This window comes from Oncorhynchus gorbuscha, linkage group LG07, assembly GCF_021184085.1.
Source record: "Oncorhynchus gorbuscha isolate QuinsamMale2020 ecotype Even-year linkage group LG07, OgorEven_v1.0, whole genome shotgun sequence".
Taxonomy (NCBI): domain Eukaryota; kingdom Metazoa; phylum Chordata; class Actinopteri; order Salmoniformes; family Salmonidae; genus Oncorhynchus; species Oncorhynchus gorbuscha.
Window position 1 is genome coordinate 62,219,417 of NC_060179.1, and position 21,623 is coordinate 62,241,039.

General features: G+C 42.2%; 1 protein-coding gene across 1 annotated transcript; it reads right to left on the bottom strand.

The window, feature by feature from the left end:
* Nucleotides 1-79: 79 nt before the first annotated feature.
* mlst8 (MTOR associated protein, LST8 homolog (S. cerevisiae)) lies at nt 80-8,075 on the bottom strand. The gene is made up of 9 exons (XM_046357099.1): nt 7,941-8,075; nt 7,300-7,456; nt 6,963-7,014; nt 6,712-6,874; nt 6,498-6,573; nt 3,627-3,779; nt 1,337-1,461; nt 1,058-1,221; nt 80-632 (listed from the first exon to the last, which is right to left on the bottom strand). The coding sequence occupies exons 2-9, from the start codon at nt 7,432-7,434 to the stop codon at nt 514-516; spliced, it is 987 nt and encodes a 328-aa protein (XP_046213055.1). The 5' UTR covers nt 7,435-7,456; nt 7,941-8,075; the 3' UTR covers nt 80-513.
* Nucleotides 8,076-21,623: the final 13,548 nt, after the last annotated feature.

Below are 21,623 nucleotides of genomic sequence, written 5' to 3' on the forward strand. Positions count from 1 at the left end.
TTCAGACTAAAAAACAAAGCCTTTGTGGTAGTTCCAGTCATGATGTATTAAACAGAGAATCAAGACAAAAGCACCAGAGTAAATGTTACATACCAGTTAGTCTTTACTGGAATTCATCATATCCTGTACAGTCACACATTGGGACTCAGTCCACATTACAGATATCCATCAGTTTTTCAAAGACCTCACATTTGAGACTTTTCACCTTTGATTAAGCTATTGAACCCAAATACATGAATCTAGCTATGGCCCAGAGTTTTTCATGGTAAGTGAACTCCTCGCCCAAGCTATAAGACACAAACAAGTCCATAGACCTCCTTGTATCTCCAATCTGTCAATGTGGTCCTTATGAGAAATATAAAAACAGCCTCTCCCCTCTCTTATCCTGATAAATCAAAAGCTTTTGTGGAAGCAGACAGACGGGTGTGTGGATATAGATATATATATACAGTCACAGAGCTTCGCTGTAGTGTAGCTCCTTCTCATCCACTGGAGTCCACTGCTGCTGTCTCCTCAGCCCAGCACGCTGTCGTTAAAGGCCAGACACACCACAGCTTTCTGATGGCCGCTGTACTCCCTCTTGATCTCACCAGTCTCCACACACCACAGCCGTGCCAGGTTGTCAGAGGAGGCTGGAAGGAAATTCATCACATTTACTGATTGATCCGTTGGAGCACAAGTCAGAACTGCCCAAAAGTGAGTTAACTAATGAGTGAGGCTCCATGCAGTCGCGGCTCAGGATTAATCATCACAATCTAGCCACTCTAGAAAGGACGGAAGTCAGTCACTTTCCAACAGCAAAAACTATCCCTTACCCTAGATCAGGGCTCTCCAACCCTGTTCCTGGAGAGCTACCCTGCTGTAAGTTGATGCTCAAACCCCAGTTGTAACTAAACCGATCAGCTTATCAACCAGCTAATTGTTAGAATTGGGTGCGCTAGATTAGGGTTGGAGTGGAAACCTACAGGAACAGAGCTAGATAAAGTGTAAATACACATTCATCATTTAGTTGTTATCGTGCATAATAAAACACACTGGGAAGAAATATAACACTGACCTGTTACAATGTACTGTGAGTCTCCAGAGAAGGCACAGTCCCACATCCAACCTCGGGACGTCTCTCCAGGGTTATTACTCTTGATGCTCAGCTCCGTCATCAGAGAGAAGTTAGATGTTCTCCAGATCTTACACGTCTGGTCCGCCGAGCAGGTCGCCAGCAGACTGTGGAGAAAAGACACAGTAACTATACAAGACATGCAATCAAAGCCTCCTACTTCTAAATAGTTAATGTTGGATTATGCACACATTCCTTTAAAAATGTGTGTGATGTACTCACGTGGAATCAGGACTAAATTTGCAGCGGAGGGAGTAGCGCTTATGAGCGGGGATCTTGGTTTTGGGGATGAGCTGTGTCACCTCGTCACCCATCCCTCCTGCCAGGTTCCACACGTAACAGTTTCCCTGTGAGAGATGGACAGTGATCACAATTTAAACTCAAATTAGCACTTTTTTATTCTGAACAAAAATATAATATATTAATAATAATAATATAATATAAAATTATTCTGAACAAAAATATAAAACGTAACATGTAAAGTGCTGGTCCCATGTTTCATGCGCTGAAATAAAAAAACATTCCAGAAATGTTCCATGTTCCATGCGCACAAAAACCTTTTCTCTCAAATTTTGTGCACAAATTTGTTTACATCCCTGTTAGTGAGCATTTCTCGTTTGCCAAGATAATCCATCCACCTGACAGGTGTGGCATATCAAGAAGCTGATTAAAACCTCTACAGGATCTGTGTCCCCCCCGGGATGGTTGAGCTAATGTGCGCTAATGTGATTAGCATGAGGTTGTAAGTAACAAGAACATAGACCCATCTGATATGGGCAGAAAGCTAAAATTCATTTTAATCTAACTGCACTGTCCAATTTACAGTATATATTACAGTGAAAGAATACCAAGCTATTGTTTGAGTGTGCATAGTTATGAACTTGAACATGTATTAATAAACCAATTAGGCACATTTGGGCAGTCTTGATACAACATTTTGAACAGAAATACAATTGTTCATTGGATCAGTCTACAACTTTGCACATACACCGCTGCCATCTAGTGGCCAAAATCTAATTTGCACCTAGATTACTAAGTCATATATTGGCCTCTTGCATTTCAAAGATGGAAGAAAAATATGAGCTAACAGATTTAATGTGTCATATTCTCCTACATTAATTTCACATTTCTACAAACTTCAAAGTGTTCCCTTTCAAATGGTATCAAAAATATGCATATTCTTGACTTAGGTCCTGAGCTACAGGCAGTTAGATTTGGGTCCGATCCTTATTAAACAGCATGATCATTACACAGATGCACATTGTGCTGAGGACAATAAAAGGCCACTCTAAAATGTGCAGTTATGTTACACAATGCCACAAATTGGCATGCTGACTGCAGGAATATCCACCGGAGCCATTGCCAGAGAATTTAATATTAACTTCTCTACCATAAGCCGCCTACAAAGTCATTTTAGAAAATGTGGCAGTATGGCCTCACAACCTCAGACTATGTGTAACCACCTGCAGGATTGTCTGAGACCAGCCACCCAGACAAGTGATGAAACTGAGGAGTATTTGTCTGTAATAAAGCCCATATTAGGAAAAACGTATTCCGATTGGGTGGGCCTATGCCTTCCCAGGCCCATTCATGTCTGTGCCCCTGCCCAGTCAAATGAAATCCATAGATTAGGGCCCAATTTATTTATTTTAATTGACTGATTTCCTTCTATGAACTGTAACTCAGTAAAATCTTTGATAATGGTTGCATTTATATTTTTGTTCAGTATAGTTTAGCAGCCAGCTATCTAAACTTATCATGGTTGAAATGTGTAGAATTGTACAAAATTAGCTCTAAAACAGCTAATTTTCCTCTCTGGCCAATTGCACAATTAGTAGAATTGAATGAAATTAGTTAGAAAATGGCTAAATCTTCTCACAGCCCCATGGCAAAATGTGTAGAATTGCAGCAAACGTGCTTTAAAACATTTGCTCTACACCCCATGGAAAAATGTGTCGTATTAGACTAAATGAACTCTAAAACAGGGATGGGCAACCGGCCATTCTTGAAGGCCCTCAGTAGGGGTTTCAACTTACTGTTTCGAGTTAGAGTAGAGACTACAGAAAGTGACATTCCAAAAATGTGCCTCTTGTTATGTCAGTCAGGTAACTTTTTTAGATTGCCAAGCTCGCTGGGCGCTAAACTATCTAAACTTGTTATCAATGTCGAATTACCGGCTGGGGGCCCCACGTTGATTTGGTTATGGAGTCTCACTCAGATATAATATACTTTGATTTGTTTAAAAAACAATTGGTTACTACATGATTCCATGTGTTATTTCATAGTTCTGATGTCTTCACTATTATTCTACAATGTAGTAAAGATAAAGAAAAACAATTGAATGAGTAGGTGTGTCCAAACTTTTGACTGGCACTATAGTTGCACAGACCCGTGAGAAACTGTGGCACCTCATGACGAGTTCAGATGTTTTCTGGCCCCAACCCCATCAAAGTTGCCCATCCCTGTACTAGAGTGTCCAGTATAACAAAATTATATTTTTCAGCATACTGACCGAGCTATTGACTGCTGCCATGTAGCTGGCGTCTGGGTCAATGTGGACTGAGTTGATGGACACTTCTGGTTCAGGAATAAGCTGCTCGTTGTGATCGGTCTTCAGATCCCAGATATGGATCACACCGCTCTGGTCCCCCACGATCAATTCAGCCTGGAAAATACACAAGCCTGATTGAGAATCAATTAGATACAATAAGCAGAATTTTTAAAAAGGGTCAATATGCAGTTGCTACATACATTTTTGGACTTATAAATGAATTATATGTACCCATGAGCTAAGTTCAACTTCCATACCCCATCAAAACCCAAAATAAGATCGTTTTACTATGTCTGTAAACACAGTAAATGTAAAGAAACACTGTAGACCATCAGAACATGGCTAAAAATATAATTGTGTTATCATGGATAGTCAGTCTTTGCATTCATAGCTCTGTCCATGAATTTGAGAGTGGTTACATTTCTCCAGCCCAATCCCTCCGCTATTTACCAAAACAGTGGCAGGGACCAGCTGGCTGGATTATTTACGGACATATTCAATCTCTCCCTATCCCAGTCTGCTGTTCCCATTTGCTTCAAGATGTCCACCATTGTTCCTGTATTCAGGAAAGCAAAGGAAACTGAACTAAATGACTATTGCCTCATAGCACTCACTACTGTCATCATGAAGTGCTTTGAGAGGCTAGTTAAGGATCATATCACCTCTATCTTACATCCTAGACCCACTTCAATTTGCTTACCGCCCCCATAGATCCACAGACGATGCAATCGCCATCGCACTGCCCTATCCCATCTGGATAAAAGGAATACATATATAAGAATCCTGTTCATTGACTATAGCTCAGTCTTCAACACCATAGTACCCTCCAAGCTCATCAATAAGCTCGAGGCCCTAAGTCTGAACTGTGCAACTGGATCCTGGACTTCCTGATGGGCCGCCCCCAGGTGGTGAAGGTAGTAAACAACACCTGCACTTCGCAGATCCTCAACACAGGGACCCCACAAGGGTGCATGCTCAGCCCCCTCCTGTACTCCCTGTTCACCCATGACCGCGTGACCATGCACTCCAACATCAAGTTCAGATGACACAACAGTAGTAGACCTGATTACAGACAATGACAAGACAGCCTACAGGGAGGAGGTGATGGCCCTGGCGGAGTGGTACCAGGAAAAAAATATCAACATCAACAAAACGAAGGAGCTGATTGTGGACTTCAGGATACAGTAATAATAATAATAATAATAATAATAATAATATATGCCATTTAGCAGAAGGAGCACACTCATCTACATCGATGGGACCGCAGAGGAGAAGGTGAAAAGCTTCAAGTCCCTCAGCGTACACATCACTGACAAACTGAAATGGTCCACACAGACAGTGTGGGGTACAAGGCATAATAGCGCCTCTTCAAACTAAGGAGACTGAAGAAATTTTGATTGGCCCCTAAGACCCTCAAACCTCCCAACGCAACATCGGGGGCACTGTCTGCCCTCCAGGACACCTACAGCACCCAATGTCACAGGAAGGCCAAAAAGAACATCAAGTACATCAACCACCCGAGGCACAGCCTGTTCACCCCGCTATCATCCAGAAGGTGAGGTTATTGCAGGTACATCAAAGCTGGCACCGAGAGACTGAAAAACAGCTTCTATTTCAAGGCCATGAGACTGTTAAATAGCCATCACTAGCCAGCTACCACCCCGTTACTCAACCCTGCACCTTAGCGGCTGCTGTCCTATATACATAGACTTGGAATCACTGGCCACACTTTAATAATGGAACAATAGTCACTTTAATAGTGTTTACATACTGCTTTATTCTACTGTATTATAGTCTATGCCACTCAGTCATTGCTCGTCCTAATATTTATGTATGTTTTTGAATTGTACCCCCTTTTTCGTGGTATCCATTTGTTAGTAGTTACTATCTTGTCTCATCGCTACATCTCCCGCATGGGCTCGGGAGAGACGAAGGACGAGAGCCATCCGTCCTCCGAAAACCCAACCAAGCCACACTGCTTCTTAACATAGCGCGCATCCAACCCGGAAGCCAGCTGCACCAATGTGTCAGAGGAAACACTGTGCATCTAGCGACCTGGTCAGCGTGCATTGCGCCCGGCCCACCACCTTAGACCACTGCATCACCCGGGAGGCCTAATATTTATGTTTCTTAATTCCATTATTTTAGATGTGTGTATTGTTATATACTACAGCACTGTTAGAGCTAAGAACACAAGCATTTCGCTACACCCGCAATAATATCACCATGTGACCAATAACGTTTGATTTGAGTACGCTTTGTTTGTTTCAACTGCTGATTGCCGCTTTAAAGAAGGCAAGGATTAACCTAGGTGTTTATCAACAGTTACAGTACAACCACAGAATTTCTGAACTCAGAGGCGCAACATTGCAAGACTTCCGGGAACACTTGCGAAACGAACCAGGCTGGGGTTTGAGAAGTCAATGTTGTTCATCTTCTCAAAATCTAAAGGGGCAACCTAGATTTTAGCCAATGTCTTAAGTAATTGAACAGGTTACTACGCCAACCTCATGAAAGTGACAAACAGATTTTCATTTTCATCAAAATAACTTTTATATCGAAGGAGTGCCTTTGATTTGACGGCCTTCACATGCGCAGTTCGGCGCGAGACGACAGTTAGACCCAATGACGTGTTTCTACGCATGAGCCTAGCTAACCAACGTCGCTATGACTTCGCCTACAGGTGTGATCATGGATTTATTTTGGAGAAGCAGTTTTAGCCTACCTTCATACTGTATCGTCTTTGGTACAACTCAGACAGTTCTGTATCAGTCACAGTGCTCCCTCTAGTGGTGGCATATTTCATTCATCGCTTTTGAGACACTGACTTACCTGGTTGGGATGAAGGCATACACAATTGATGGGAGCATTGACCTGAAAGATCCTCTGACATTGCAGGTTCCTTGACCTAGGACCAGAGCGATATATGTAGCTTGGTGAGAATTCCATAGCAGGCAAGCAGAAACACAGCAGGAAGCGACAGTAAGTCGCTTTGGATAAAAGCGTCTGCTAAATGGCATATATTTATTTATATTATCAAGAGTACCTCAGGTCCCAGATGCGAGCCATGCAGTCCTCTCCTCCTGTGTACATCCAGCGGCCGTCCTCATGGAAACCCACTGACGTAATGTTCTTACTGACACCATCATAGTTTATGACCGGGTTTGGGTTGTTGGAATTTAGATCATACATACGAATGTGTTGATAACCTTTGGAATAGAAGAAAAGATACACAGTCAAGTACCATGTTAATGATTATGATGAGTATGGGTGTAAATATCTTATTTCTGCACAAACCTGCAGCAGCAATCATACTTCTGTCGGGAGTAACTTCGAGGGAGTTCACTTGCTGAAAGTATTGGTTAAGAAAATAATTCAAGGCAGCCAAGCTATAATGATTGTGCAATAACAGCCTTAGGATCAAAATACTATTTTTGTTTGAAAATATGTTATCAACATATTGTGCTCACTAGGGGATGTTGTTTATTTAAAAAAGATCTCTAATCAAGGAGTTGGAGGCCTTTCTAAGTTGTTACAATCAACAATGACATGGGATCTTGAAACGAAATAAAGGCAAAACCAGCAAGCAATGTCTCTCTTGAAAGATGTGTGAAGCAGGCGAAGGTAAGGATACAGAGTCCTGGTGCTGGACTGTCCTGGTGCATATGCCGCTATGGGCCTGCCAGAACCGCACTGTGTGGTCATATCCAGCGGTGGCCAGAATCACCGGGTCACTCCCCACTGTCCCCTGACCCTGGTTCACGTTCATGTTCGAGTGCTGTATGTTGTCACTGCAAAACGAGCCGTAAAACAGTGTCAAATATTAGAGGCATTGAAGAGCAATAATGCCAGTGAACAATAACTTTGTCACTGTTACTTAGCTATCAAGTTTTTCTGACAGCACGCCAACAACTTGCCAGACGTAAGCCGAGCTATCCTTTAGTAGCTCTGGTCTATGCGCATGATATGGTGTCAACCAGAGCTACATTTAGTGTTTCTCAAGCACAGTAGTAACATTTTTACTTTGGTGAGTTTCTATAATATATTAAAGTCAGTCATTTAAAAAAATATTCAAAACTCTATGAAATAATCCATTTAAGGTGCCAGAGAGCAAGGGCAACTCGTATTGTCATCGCGCGATGGACGAGTGCAAAGTTATCTAGCTATGCTAGCTAGTCGCCTTGTCTATTTAGTTTGTTAAACCATTTGGTGACATGGTTGACATCTAAACAAATCGTGTGCAAATGGCACTAGCTATGAAAAATATTATCTTACCTCCAAGATATGTAATATTTTAATGACAAAAGTGATGTAAAAGCTGTAAATAGCCTTGCTTATGTTTTTTTCCCGGAAATACTGTAGGGCGTCTGACTAATAGTTCCCTCACTACAATAAGTACTTTACGCTAGGTTCCGGGATCAAATTATATTGGTTCCGGTTAGCTTCTTCCTTACTGGCTTATTACCACCGCCTACTGGCTTCATATACGAAAATGTGTCTGATAGCTAGGTAGCTCGATATCTTTGTTTATTTAAAATTTTAAGCAACAATATAATATAGACAAAGGGTGCGTTCGTAAATTCAATCTGGAGTGCCAGAGTCCACGTTTGTAAATTCAGAGCCACATTGGACGCTCTGATGGAGGAGTTGGGTTGTTCCGAGCGTTCTGACCTCACAAGGGCAGTCAAGCACCCAGCTAACTGGCTGATGGTGGCTAGTTGGCTATCTGCTCCCAGACACAAATGAGAGAACACCGCACAGTTGGTGGCTGACTAAATACTTTCTCCCCTACCCCACTGTATATACATACATACATTGATTCTTGAAGATTCACACTCCATAAGAACCCAAAATATAAGCTTGTTTTTCTCTGTAAATGTAAACAAACACGGTGTAGCCTCATAACATGGTTAAAACAATCATGTTGATATGATGGATGTACTTGCATCCTTGTCAATTAATCTGAGAGTGGTTACATTTCTCCAGGCCCATCCCTCAGCTTTGTACCAAAACAGAGGTGGGGCAACTGTTTTGTTATTGTTTCATCTGTGGATTTGCCCTTTGAACAGCTGAATATTATCAAGATATTTAAGTGTCACTGACAAACAGTTAAACAATAGTCCTATAGCAAATGCAGCATATGGCATTCATTTTTCACATGTAAATATCACCTTTTTTTAAAATATAAGGTTAAATATATGAAATGCAGTATATATTAAATGCAGTAGTGCTCAAAGCATGCCATTCCATAAACAACAGAGTAGGACTGGCTAATAAATCCATAGTTTTGGGGTTATGCTCAGGTAAAACAATTTGGCTAATCTATACTTCCATATAAGTCTTATTCTTGAAAATCAAGGGCTATAACATTTATTGGAATTTCTGGAATTCTGATAGACTTTGGTTTTCATGGTAAATATATAATTTAATCGTATTATTATATGTAGAAGAAAGTGATGGGTTAGAAGCCTACATAACCAACCCATAAAGTAAAATGTAACATCCATATGGCCTGCTGTATAAACTTTAACATTGATTTATCCTGCAATAGATGTGGTTCAATTGGTAACATACATTTTTGTCTTATTCTAATGCCTCTTAAGGGGAAAGTAATCTAAAAGTAACTGAATTAATCAGATTACATTACTTAGTTTGGTTAATCCAAAAGTTGTGTTACTGATTACAATTTTGAACAGGTAACTAGTAACTGTAACAGATTACATTTAGAAAGTAACCTACCCAACCGTGCCTAAATGTACATACCTCAACTACCTTGTACCCCTGAACATTGACTTAGTACTGACTCCTGTATATAGCCTCATTATTATTATTTTAATGTGTTACTATTTCCGATACATTTTTGATCTTATTTCCTTGGTTTTTTTACTCTGCATTGTTGCGAAAGGACTCCTAAGTTAGCATTTCACAGTGAATTCTACACCTGTTGTATTCGGCGCATGTAACAAAATGTGATCATAAAATCATGATTGCAAAGTCTCAAATGTAGGATAATACTAATACAGTCATAGTTGTTACATAAATATTCAGAGACCTCGTTGGCATAGCTGAACAGAAGGCTGGCTTCCTTCGTATCTTATGTATCTCAAACATAATCACATTAATTACAGTATTAGGTACTGTATTAAATGAATAATGTGAACATTAAAATATGCTCTTAAAAAAACAATTATCTGCTGTTTCTCAATGCAGAAAAGGCACGTGTTGTAAACAGATGTGATCAGTCCAGATGAAGTGATATCCTTACCCGGGTTGACAGTGATTATGGCTTTAGAATTGACTGTAGCTGTCATGCAGTTCCGGAAGCTGTCAAAACCAATCCTGGTATCCGAGATAAAGAACACTTGGAAGTACAGAGAAAAGTCTAATTCAGTCCAAAACCTTTTAAACAAACACAAAACTCACACATTTCCATTGAACAAGTAACAGAGAATAAGTGCCCACTGTATACCAACCTGTTTCTCTTGGTATCAGTCTAAACTAGCTGAATCGCCTCTCTGTCCCAGCCGCGTGATACAGAGGTTGTTATGGTTACTCAGGGGAGAGGATGGGGATATTGAAGAAGGGGTACAGTGGTACATCTTAGTTCCTATCATACTAAGGGAAAGGATGTGACAGAATCATCAAAAAGCTTCCCTTCCAGCCTCTGCCCTTCGTGTCCATCGGCTGTGGTGAAATACTTTGGCTCTGCAATCTAGTGGGCAGAAATAGTGGTTTGGAAAATATTTATAACACTTCTCTTTTTCTTGCTGAATGCTTTTAGTGTTTCTATTACATATGGTACTTATACTGCTGGACGTGTGATGACAGGGCCTAGTTTATGGCTCTTACACAACCCTACCAGATAAGATAGTACCCTACTCAAGACCTACTTCACTCGATGCACTCTCAGATCTTACCGACTGAACGGCAGCAAGTATGTCAATGACATTCCCGTCCAGGCTCTGTCCGTTGGCCACGAATGTCTCCCAGAGAGTCGAAGTCCCTGGAGTTCTTCACAGGCAGGTGGAGCAGAGGCAGTGTTCTGTTTGTCATTTCTATGTCAGAGCATATTGATAGCTGGGAGTGAGCTTCACTTACCAGCAACCTGTAGAAGCAGAGACAGAGAAACTGGTTTTAATATATAATAAATAATATATAATAATATAATAATATAAATAATAATAATATAATAATATATACCATTTAGCAGACGCTTTTATCCAAAGCGACTTACAGTCATGTGTGCATACATTCTACGTATGGGTGGTCCCGGGGATCGAACCCACTACCTTGGCGTTACAAGCGCCATGCTCTACCAACTGAGCTACAGAAGGACTTTTGTTTTGTTACTTATATTACTTCGACTATAGTAATGTTTACTACAGAACCTGGGAGTTGAGGGGCAGAATCTGTCCTCTTTCTCAGGATCTTTGGTAGCAACTAAAGGATTTTCTATAATAACTTAAGGGGGATCAAATACAGATAAATTATTGTAATTATAAATGTCTTAGAAATATCATAAAGACTGACACATTGTATTTGTACAAGAGCTATAATCTATCTTCATAGCGATATAATTGAATTTAATGTATAATCTCACCACAGTCTCCTACGCTGAAAGTGTTAGACAGTCCATTGATGTATTCATCATTGCCCCACAAGGAGACATTAATGAAATAGTCTGGCGAGTCCTTGATTGTGAAGACAAAAGTGAATCTGTCAAAACCAGTGGCGATATTAGCATGTAGGTCTTGGTGGGGGAAAGTGGGATGCATGCCAGCAAAGCCACTACATAACACTAAACAATACATTCATTCTGCCCTAACAAGCAAAAAGGCAGTAACTGCTCATTTGGTCAAAAATTCATTTTGGGCATTTTTTGCTACAATAAATACATGCTTAATCAAGTGGACAAGTATCCTGCCTCTGCATAAAGCTACTGTGAAACCAAGGTAAATAAAATATTTTTTTCTCAGTTCCACTCTATGAGCAGTTACTGCCTTTTTGTTTGGTAGGACAGAATTGCACTTGAACGGTGACAAACGGTGCCCACAAAATGTTAGGGCCTATATAAAGCTGTCCCAACAGCAGTCCCAAAATCTTACCACTGCTACACTTGGCTATCAGCAGAGTCTTATAATGTAGCGAAATAGTTCATTCAGCTTCATTTACTGCCTTTAAAAAAACATAGCTGATATGGCTGACTTGCTTAAAGAAATGTGGTTTCTAATGAGAATTGAGATGTTCAAACTATGGCATAAGGGGACAACAAGTGGATAAGAGCTAGGACAGACGTAGTCAATATAACTATTTGTTTAGATCTTTTGAAATGTATAGCGTGTAACACCCTGATCTGTTTCCTCTGTGCTTGCCTCCACCCCCTCCAGGTGTCAACCATCTTCCCCATGAACCCCTGGGTATTTAAACCTGTCTTTTATGTCTGTTTGTGCCAGTTTGTCTTGAATGTTCCAAGTCAACCAGTGTGTTTTTCCCCGTGCGCCCGCCTGTTCTATTCTCTTTTGCTAGTCATCCCTGGTTTCGACCCTTGCATGTTTTCTGGACTCTGTACCCGCCTGCCTGACCATTCTGCCTGCCCTGACCTCGAGCCTGCCTGCCACACTGTACCTCCTGGACTCTGAACCAGTTTTGACCTTTTGCCTGTCCACAACCATTCTCTTGCCTACTCCTTTTGGATTATTAATAATTATCAAAGACTCAAACCGTCTGTCTCCTGTATCTGCATCTTGGTCTCGCATTGTGCCCTTATAAGCGACAGAATTCAGAACTGTGAGTCGTTCTTAGTGTTTTCCCTGCACACCAAGTCCAAACCATAGGATAAATAAAGGGGGCATATACACAATGAGACAATGAGACAATGAAAGCTCTTACGATATTATATGATTACATTTCACTAAAACAGGCCATAGGCTACATGTGCACCACCAAGACAGAACAGTAGTTAAAATTAAGATGGTAAATATACCAAATTATTAGGGTGAGGCACATGCACTACTAACATCTTACTACACAACATACACTTAGTATTACTTTCTTAGCTATAGTATACATATCTCCCTGGCATATTGCATCATTTATGCAGCAGCATACAATACATTTTTGGACTCACCTTGTTGTGCTGTGCTCACTTGAACAGGAAGGTGGCGCAGCGGTCCTGACAGGCCAAATTATGTCATCAAAGTCTGACACTCTCTGGATTTATGGTGCTTTCAAAACAACTGGGAACTCGGAAAGAAAACAAGGTTGAATCATGATTATGTCATTGATCTTCAGGTTGTTAGCTCTAGAAAGAGGCCGGATTTACATTCTGAGTTGGATGACCGTTCAAAGCGTATTTTCCCAGTCGTAGCTTGTTTATTCCCGACTTCCCAGTTGTCTTGAACTCACTGAAGTAAAGTTTAGAGTTTACAGTTATGAGCGCGGCACAAATCATGCTTAATTGACAGCATGACCCATGTTGAATGTTTATAATTTTAAACTTGAAAAAGAGCCCCTTAATCTCATTTGGGACCACACAGCCACTGTCACTGATTCCTTTTTCCTTCCAAACCACTCACTTGTTGTGTAATGTTTATGTTGAATGGCCGATGAGCACCGATACGTTTTATCTTTAATTTCTCTTAATTATTTATCTTCATATGACAAGGATTAAAAAGGATTTGCCAGTAGATTGTCGACTTGATTCATGATGATGAATGCTAGCTAAGATTTTGAAAGTATGACTTTGACATGATCAGTCTAATCAAAGCTACTGTACATATAATGTGATTTGATGTCATTTTATCTGTGGCCAATGATCTTGATCCTTCTTGGATGGGCACTTCTAATGTAACTCTATGACAGCACCAAAGGGCTAGAATTTTGTAGGTCTACCCTTAGACTTGGTGGTGACGTAGTGTCCCCATGAGTGACAGAACACAAAGCCAATCATGGCGCAACGCTTCGTATTTTCTGCTGGCTTGCCCCAACACCACAGAAAGCACTGAGCTAGGCTGAAACACCTGCATTTTGGAGCTGCCTTACTCAAGAAAACAAAAAAGAGACCATGTTTGTATGCGGATTTATTAACTCAATTTTAAATATTTTTTGTACGTTGTTTACAAATTGATATGTGACATGTATTAATGGCAAAATAACGTGAAAAACAGGAAAGCCCTGCCAAAAATAATGATCTATTTAAAAATTTGCTAAAAATGTTGGGCTTTGCCTCACCTGCCATGAATGATGGGTCACCACTGGTCAGAATCAAAACCTGAAATGATGAGGAAGGAGAGTTCAGTTTAGAAACCTGCCAGAAGAGGATACCAGTGAGCAAGTAATAAACTTGAGCACAGTAGACTACAGTGCAGGCATGCCTTGGAGAAAGTCTATGCTTGGGGAGGACAGACAGAGTCAAGAGGCCTCACTGTATTTGATACCAATCATGAATACTTGAAAATGTATATAGACTATTAGATCCCAGTATTCCCCAGTATTAAATAATGGGGTAAATATAATGAAATTGAATCCTCAACTTTTCCGGTCTGGATGGCTTTTGACATCAGTTTTTCCAATGATCATTCCAACCATGCTCTGAAAAACACAATAGATATTTCAACATTTTGTAGGCTTTAAAATATTTAGCCAAATCAATACAACAGTCACGATCCAAATTATTGATGTAGTCTTGACAGTTTATTTCACTTCAAGGTATTGATTTTTTTATGACTGTCACGCCCTGGTCGAAGTATTTTGTGTTTATCTTCATTTATTTGGTCAGGCCAGGGTGTGACATGGGTTTTTGTATGTGATGTGTATGTAGTGGGATTGTAGCTTAGTGGGGTGTTCTAGGCAAGTCTATGGCTGTCTGAAGTGGTTCTCAATCAGAGGCAGGTGTTTATCGTTGTCTCTGATTGGGAACCATATTTAGTCAGCCATATTCTTTGGTTGTGTTGTGGGTGATTGTCCTGAGTGTCCTGATGTCCTTTCTGTGTTAGTTTGCACCAGTTTAGGCTGTTTCGGTTTTCATTACGTTTGTGTTTTGATTCGTGTTACGTTTGTTTTATTAAACATGGATCGCAATCTACACGCTGCAGTTTGGTCCGACTCTCCTTCACCATTAGAAAACCGTTACAATGACAATGAGTCCACACAACTTAGGCTACTGTATCAATTGTATCATATCACATTAATTTAACTAGGCAAGTCAGTTAAGAACAAATTCTTATTTACCATGACAGCCTAGGAACAGTGGGTTAACTGCCTTGTTCAGGGGCAGAATGACAGATTTTTACCTTGGGGATTTTTTTCAGCTTGGGGATTCAATCTAGCAACCTTTCGGTTACTGGCCCAATGCTCTAACCACCAGGTGCCACCTGAAACTATGAAACCTGAAACTATGAAACACCTGAAACTATGAAACCTGCCACCTGAAACTATGAAACCTGCCACCTGAAACTATGTCTTGCGTTTTGATGTAAGTCAGAAATGGCAACAAGGTACTGAGCTTGCCCGTTGTATGCCATTTAAAAAATGTGTATCCTGTTCTAAGGTGGAGAAGCTGCTGAAATAAGATGAATGGAAAACACACCTACATTTACATTTACATTTAAGTCATTTAGCAGACGCTCTTATCCAGAGCGACTTACAAATTGGTGCATTCACCTTATGACATCCAGTGGGACAGTCACTTAACAATAGTGCATCTAAAACTTAGGGGGGGTGGGGTGAGAGGGATTACTTATCCTATCCTAGGTATTCCTTAAAGAGGTGGGGTTTCAGGTGTCTCCGGAAGGTGGTGATTGACTCCGCTGTCCTGGCGTCGTGAGGGAGTTTGTTCCACCATTGGGGGGCCAGGGCAGCGAACAGTTTTGACTGGGCTGAGCGGGAGCTGTACTTCCTCAGTGGTAGGGAGGCGAGCAGGCCAGAGGTGGATGAACACAGTGCCCTTGTTTGGGTGTAGGGCCTGATCAGAGCCTGGAGGTACTGAGGTGCCGTTCCCCTCACAGCTCCGTAGGCAAGCACCATGGTCTTGTAGCGGATGCGAGCTTCAACTGGAAGCCAGTGGAGAGAACGGAGGAGCGGGGTGACGTGAGAGAACTTGGGAAGGTTGAACACCAGACGGGCTGCGGCATTCTGGATGAGTTGAAGGGGTTTAATGGCACAGGCTGGGAGCCCAGCCAACAGCGAGTTGCAGTAATCCAGACGGGAGATGACAAGTGCCTGGATTAGGACCTGCGCCGCTTCCTGTGTGAGGCAGAGTCGTACTCTGCGGATATTGTAGAGCATGAACCTACAGGAACGGGCCACCGCCTTGATGTTGGTTGAGAACGACAGGGTGTTGTCCAGGATCACGCCAAGGTTCTTGGCGCTCTGGGAGGAGGACACAATGGAGTTGTCAACCGTGATGGCGAGATCATGGAACGGGCAGTCCTTCCCCGGGAGGAAGAGCAGCTCCGTCTTGCCGAGGTTCAGCTTGAGGTGGTGATCCGTCATCCACACTGATATGTCTGCCAGACATGCAGAGATGCGATTCGCCACCTGGTCATCAGAAGGGGAAAGGAGAAGATTAATTGTGTGTCGTCTGCATAGCAATGATAAGAGAGACCATGTGAGGTTATGACAGAGCCAAGTGACTTGGTGTATAGCGAGAATAGGAGAGGGCCAAGAACAGAGCCCTGGGGGACACCAGTGGTGAGAGCGCGTGGTGAGGAGACAGATTCTCGCCACGCCACCTGGTAGGAGCGACCTGTCAGGTAGGACGCAATCCAAGCGTGGGCCGCGCCGGAGATGCCCAACTCGGAGAGGGTGGAGAGGAGGATCTGATGGTTCACAGTATCGAAGGCAGCCGATAGATCTAGAAGGATGAGAGCAGAGGAGAGAGAGTTAGCTTTAGCAGTGCGGAGCGCCTCCGTGATACAGAGGAGAGCAGTCTCAGTTGAATGACTAGTCTTGAAACCTGACTGATTTGAATCAAGAAGGTCATTCAGAGAGATATAGCGGGAGAGCTGGCCAAGGACGGCACGTTCAAGAGTTTTGGAGAGAAAAGAGAGAAGGGATACTGGTCTGTAATTGTTGACATCGGAGGGATCGAGTGTAGGTTTTTTCAAAGGGGTGCAACTCTCGCTCTCTTGAAGACGGAAGGGACGTAGCCAGCGGTCAGGGATGAGTTGATGAGCGAGGTGAGGTAAGGGAGAAGGTCTCCGGAAATGGTCTGGAGAAGAGAGGAGGGGATAGGGTCAAGCGGGCAGGTTGTTGGGCGGCCGGCCGTCACAAGACGCGAGATTTCATCTGGAGAGAGAGGGGAGAAAGAGGTCAGAGCACAGGGTAGGGCAGTGTGAGCAGAACCAGCGGTGTCGTTTGACTTAGCAAACGAGGATCTGTCTGATATCCAACATGTATGAGTTAGTAAATAATTACTGGCAAATGTGACATTATTGGCCAGACAGAGTCAAGCTAGCTAACTGCTCTGGCAACTGCTTCCTGCCAGATTACCTACCACGACTCACCTTTGCAGGCTAAAAGCCAGGTAAGGCAAACATTTTCTTGAAGATCAATGAACAAACTATGTCAAATAAAACGCAACAAAAAAATAAATGTCCTCTCACTGTCAACTGCGTTTATTTTCAGAAAACTTAACATGTGTAAATATTGGTATGAACGTAACAAGATTCAACAACTGAGACATAAACTGAACAAGTTCCACAGACATGTGACTAACATAAATGGAATAATGTGTCCCTGAACAAAAGGGGGGTCAAAATCAAAAGTAACAGTCTGGTGTGGCCACCAGCTGCATTAAGTACTGCAGTGCATCTCCTCCTCATGGACTGCACCAGATTTGCCAGTTCTTGCTGTGATGTTACCCCACTCTTCCACCAAGGCACCTGCAAATTCCCAGACATTTCTGGGGGGAATGGCCCTAGCCCTCACCCTCCGATCTAACAGGTCCCAGACGTGCTCAATGGGATTGAGATCCAGGCTCTTCGCCAGGCTCAGGAAATCACACACAGAATGAGCAGTATGGCTGGTGGCATTGTCCTGCTGGAGGGTCATGTCAGGATGAGCCTGCAGGAAGGGTGCCACATGAGGGAGGAGGATGTCTTCCCTGTAACGCACAGCATTGAGATTGCCTCCAATGACAACAAGCTCAGTCCGATGATGCTGTGACACACCGCCCCAGACGATGACGGACCCTCCACCTCCAAATCAATCCTGCTCCAGAGTACAGGCCTCGGTGTAATGCTCATTACTTCGACGATAAAAGCGAATCCGACCATCACCCCTGGTGAGACAAAACCGCGACTCGTCAGTGAAGAGCACTTTTTTCCAGTCCTGTCTGGTCCAGCGATGGTGGGTTTGTGCCCATAGGTGACGTTGTTGCCGGTGATGTCTGGTGAGGACTTGCCTTACAACAGGCCTACACGCCTTCAGTCCAGCCTCTCTCAGCCTATTGCGGACACTCTGAGCACTGATGGAGGTATTGTGCTTTCCTGGTGTAACTTGGGCAGTTGTTGTTGCCATCCTGTACCTGTCCCGCAGGTGTGATGTCCGGATGTACTGATCCAGTGCAGATGTTGCTACACGTGGTCTGCCACTGCGAGAACGATCAGCTGTCCGCCCTGTCTCACAGTACGGACATTGCAATTTATTGCCTTGGCCACATCTGCAGTCCTCATGCCTCCTTGCAGCATGCCTAAGGCACGTTCACGCAGATGAGCAGGGACCTTGGGCATCTTTCTTTTGGTGTTTTTCAGTCAGTGGAAAGGCTTCTTTACTGTCCTAAGTTTTCTTAATTGTGACCTTAATTGCCTACAGTCTGTAAGCTGTTAGTGTCTTAACGACCGTTCCACAGGTGCATGTTCATTAATTGTTTATGGTTCATTCAACAAGCATGGGAAACAGTGTTTAAACCCTTCACAATGAAGATCTGTGAAGTTATTTAGATTTTTACGAATTATCTTTGAAAGACAGGATCCTGAAAAAGGAGCGGTTCTTTTTGTTGCTGAGTTTACAATATAAAAAAATCAAGAACCCTTAGTATTTGTTAGAAAAGCCATTGAGATGACCTGGTATGCCTCAGGAGTTAAGTACATTTTTCCTGCAAGAAAATCCCGCCCGCTCGAGCCATGTTGTTAACCCACCCACTGCACCCTTGTGGATGGTTGATAGACTAACACATGGTGCTCTATGGCTGATGCTATTGTCTCATCTGCATTGAGAGAGCGCTTCCTTTTATTTTTTTTGGGTTGTGAAACTGGATTTATTCTGATTCTTTCAACCAAGGTATTCTTTTAGGCCTTTACATCATGTGCTTGTTCTTTGATTGTACGGCTTATATCAGGGACGGGAAACTTTGATGGAAATGAGGCCCACAACAAAACTGAGCTCCTCATGCCACAGTGGCTAGTTTGTCTGTGTACCCATATCCAGTGGTGTAAAGTATTTTACTTTAAAGTACAACTTAAGTCATTTTTTGGGGGTATCTGTTCTTTACTTTACTATTTATATTTTTGACTACTTTTACATTTACTTCACTACATTCTTAAAGAAAATATTGTACTCTTTACTCCATACATTTTCCCTGACACCCAAAAGTGACATTTTGAATGCTTAGCAGCATGGGAAAATAGTCCAGTTCACACACTTATCAACAGATCATTCCTGGTCATCCCTACTGCCTCTGATCTGGCGGACTCATTTAACACCCATGCTTCGTTTGTAAAGGATGTCTAAATGTTGGAGTATGCCCCTGGCTATCCGTACATTTTTAAAACAAGAAAATGGTGCCGTCTGGTTTGCTTAATATAAGGAATTTGAAATGATTTATACTTTTACTTTTTACTTTTGATACTTAAGTACATTTTAGTGATTACAGTTACTTTTGATACTAAAGTTTATTGAAAACCAATTACTTTTAAACTTTTACTCAAGTAGTATTTTACTGGGCGACTTTCACTTTTACTTGAGTCATTTTCAATTAAGGTATCTTTACTTTTACTCAAGTATGACAATTGGATACTTTTTCCACCACTGGCTACATCCATAACCACACATGCAGTCAATAGCTGGCCTTAGTCTTTTGAGCGAACACAATTTTGTTTAGTTGGGCCCCGCACCATGCGAGCAAAACAATTTAGCGGCACCTCTCTTGACAGCGGAGATTATAATATTTTTTTCCCCCTGGAATTCTACACATTTTGCCATGGTCGTAGAGAAAATGTTGCAGTTGTAAAGCAAGTTTGCTGCAATTCTACACATTTTATCATGGGGCACTTTAGAAGATTTCGCCATTTTATAACACATTTCATGCAATTCTACTCATTTTGCCATATGATGGAGAGAAACACTTGCAGTTGTACAGCTAATTTCCTGCAATTCTACACAGTTTTGCATTGAGTGGGGAGAAATGTTAGTATTTTTAAATATGATATCTGAGTGTTAGTGACTAACAAAATCCATGGGAGCCCCCACACGGTATTTCAACAATGATTACTACAATTTTAGATAGCTGGCTATAATTTACTAATCAAAATGTTTTTGCTGACATGGGTGAGTGACTGTCAATGACTGACATAGCAATACAAACTACTGATGGACAACCACATGTTGACATTTTGCCCAACTCTGACTTATTTGATAAAACTGTTCCTTGGACACAACTTCCTCTCTGTAATGCTCTTCTCCACCGCCCACTTTTCTTGGCATTCATTTAAAAAACAGATAAACATTTATCAGCCGCATCCAAGGATTTCTCACTCCTTATTGAAAGGATTTATGACTTGTGGTTGAGGATGAATACATTCCCTTGGCTACAGACCTAGTCCTTGACATGGAGAATGGGTCTACTGCAGTAGGCTGCTACGTCAATCCAGACCATTTTGAGACATGACCTTACTGAACTGTTGTGATGTAAACCAGCCGGTTTCCACATGTAGACTTTAGGCTACCTCAGTAGTAAGTACAGTGTACTTTGTAATAGCCAGACATTACATTACATTACACTATCATAGAGGAGGCCCTAGAGCAGTTTATAGCCAGAGAGCAGTTTATAGCCAGAGAGCAGTTTATAGCCAGAGAGCAGTTTATAGCCAGAGAGCAGTTTATAGCCAGAGCATTAAAAGAAATGGGCTCTATCTTTTTTTACGAGGTAAATACATCTCAATCACTGTCCTGTGTTTTGCAAGCAGCCCAATCCTTATAGACTATGGGCAAACCAAATATGTGAAGGCTATGCCTCTCCACCTTTGACTCACTCAGTTTGAGATTTTATTCTAAATGTTATACTGTAGATCTAGCCCCAGTAAGATTCTGGCTAGAATTAAGCTTTTATGTCATGCAGGTGAAAGAGGACCCAAACGCGACTTAACAGAAACAGAGTTTATTAATGTTCAAAACGGAATAACTGAAATCCTCTAGATTTGTAGAGGGGAAAACAACTGGAGAAGCGGCCACAGACTGCAGGTCGCTTCGGGTTGGCGCAGGCCGTAGTCGACTGAGACACCTGCTCACACGCAGCGTCTGATGAAGGCACAAAACACGACAGGACAGGGTGATACACAATCACGGCAAAAAACACGACAGGACAGGGCGAAACGCAATCACAGCATGGTGAATACAATACAAGGAACCGACGGCACAGGAACGGAACACAAAGGAATAAATAGGGACTCTAATCAGGGGAAAGGATCGGGAACAGGTGTGGGAAGACTAAATGATGATTAGGGGAATAGGAACAGCTGGGAGCAGGAACGGAACGATAGAGAGAAGAGAGAGCGAGAGAGTGAGAGAGGGAGGGGGAGAGAGAGGGCTAGAAGGAGGGAAAGAACCAAATAAGACCAGCAGAGGGAAACGAATAGAATGGGAAGCACAGGGACAAGACAAGATAATAAATGACAAACATGACAGTACCCCCACTCACCGAGCGCCTCCTGGCGCTCTCGAGGAGGAACACTGGCGGCA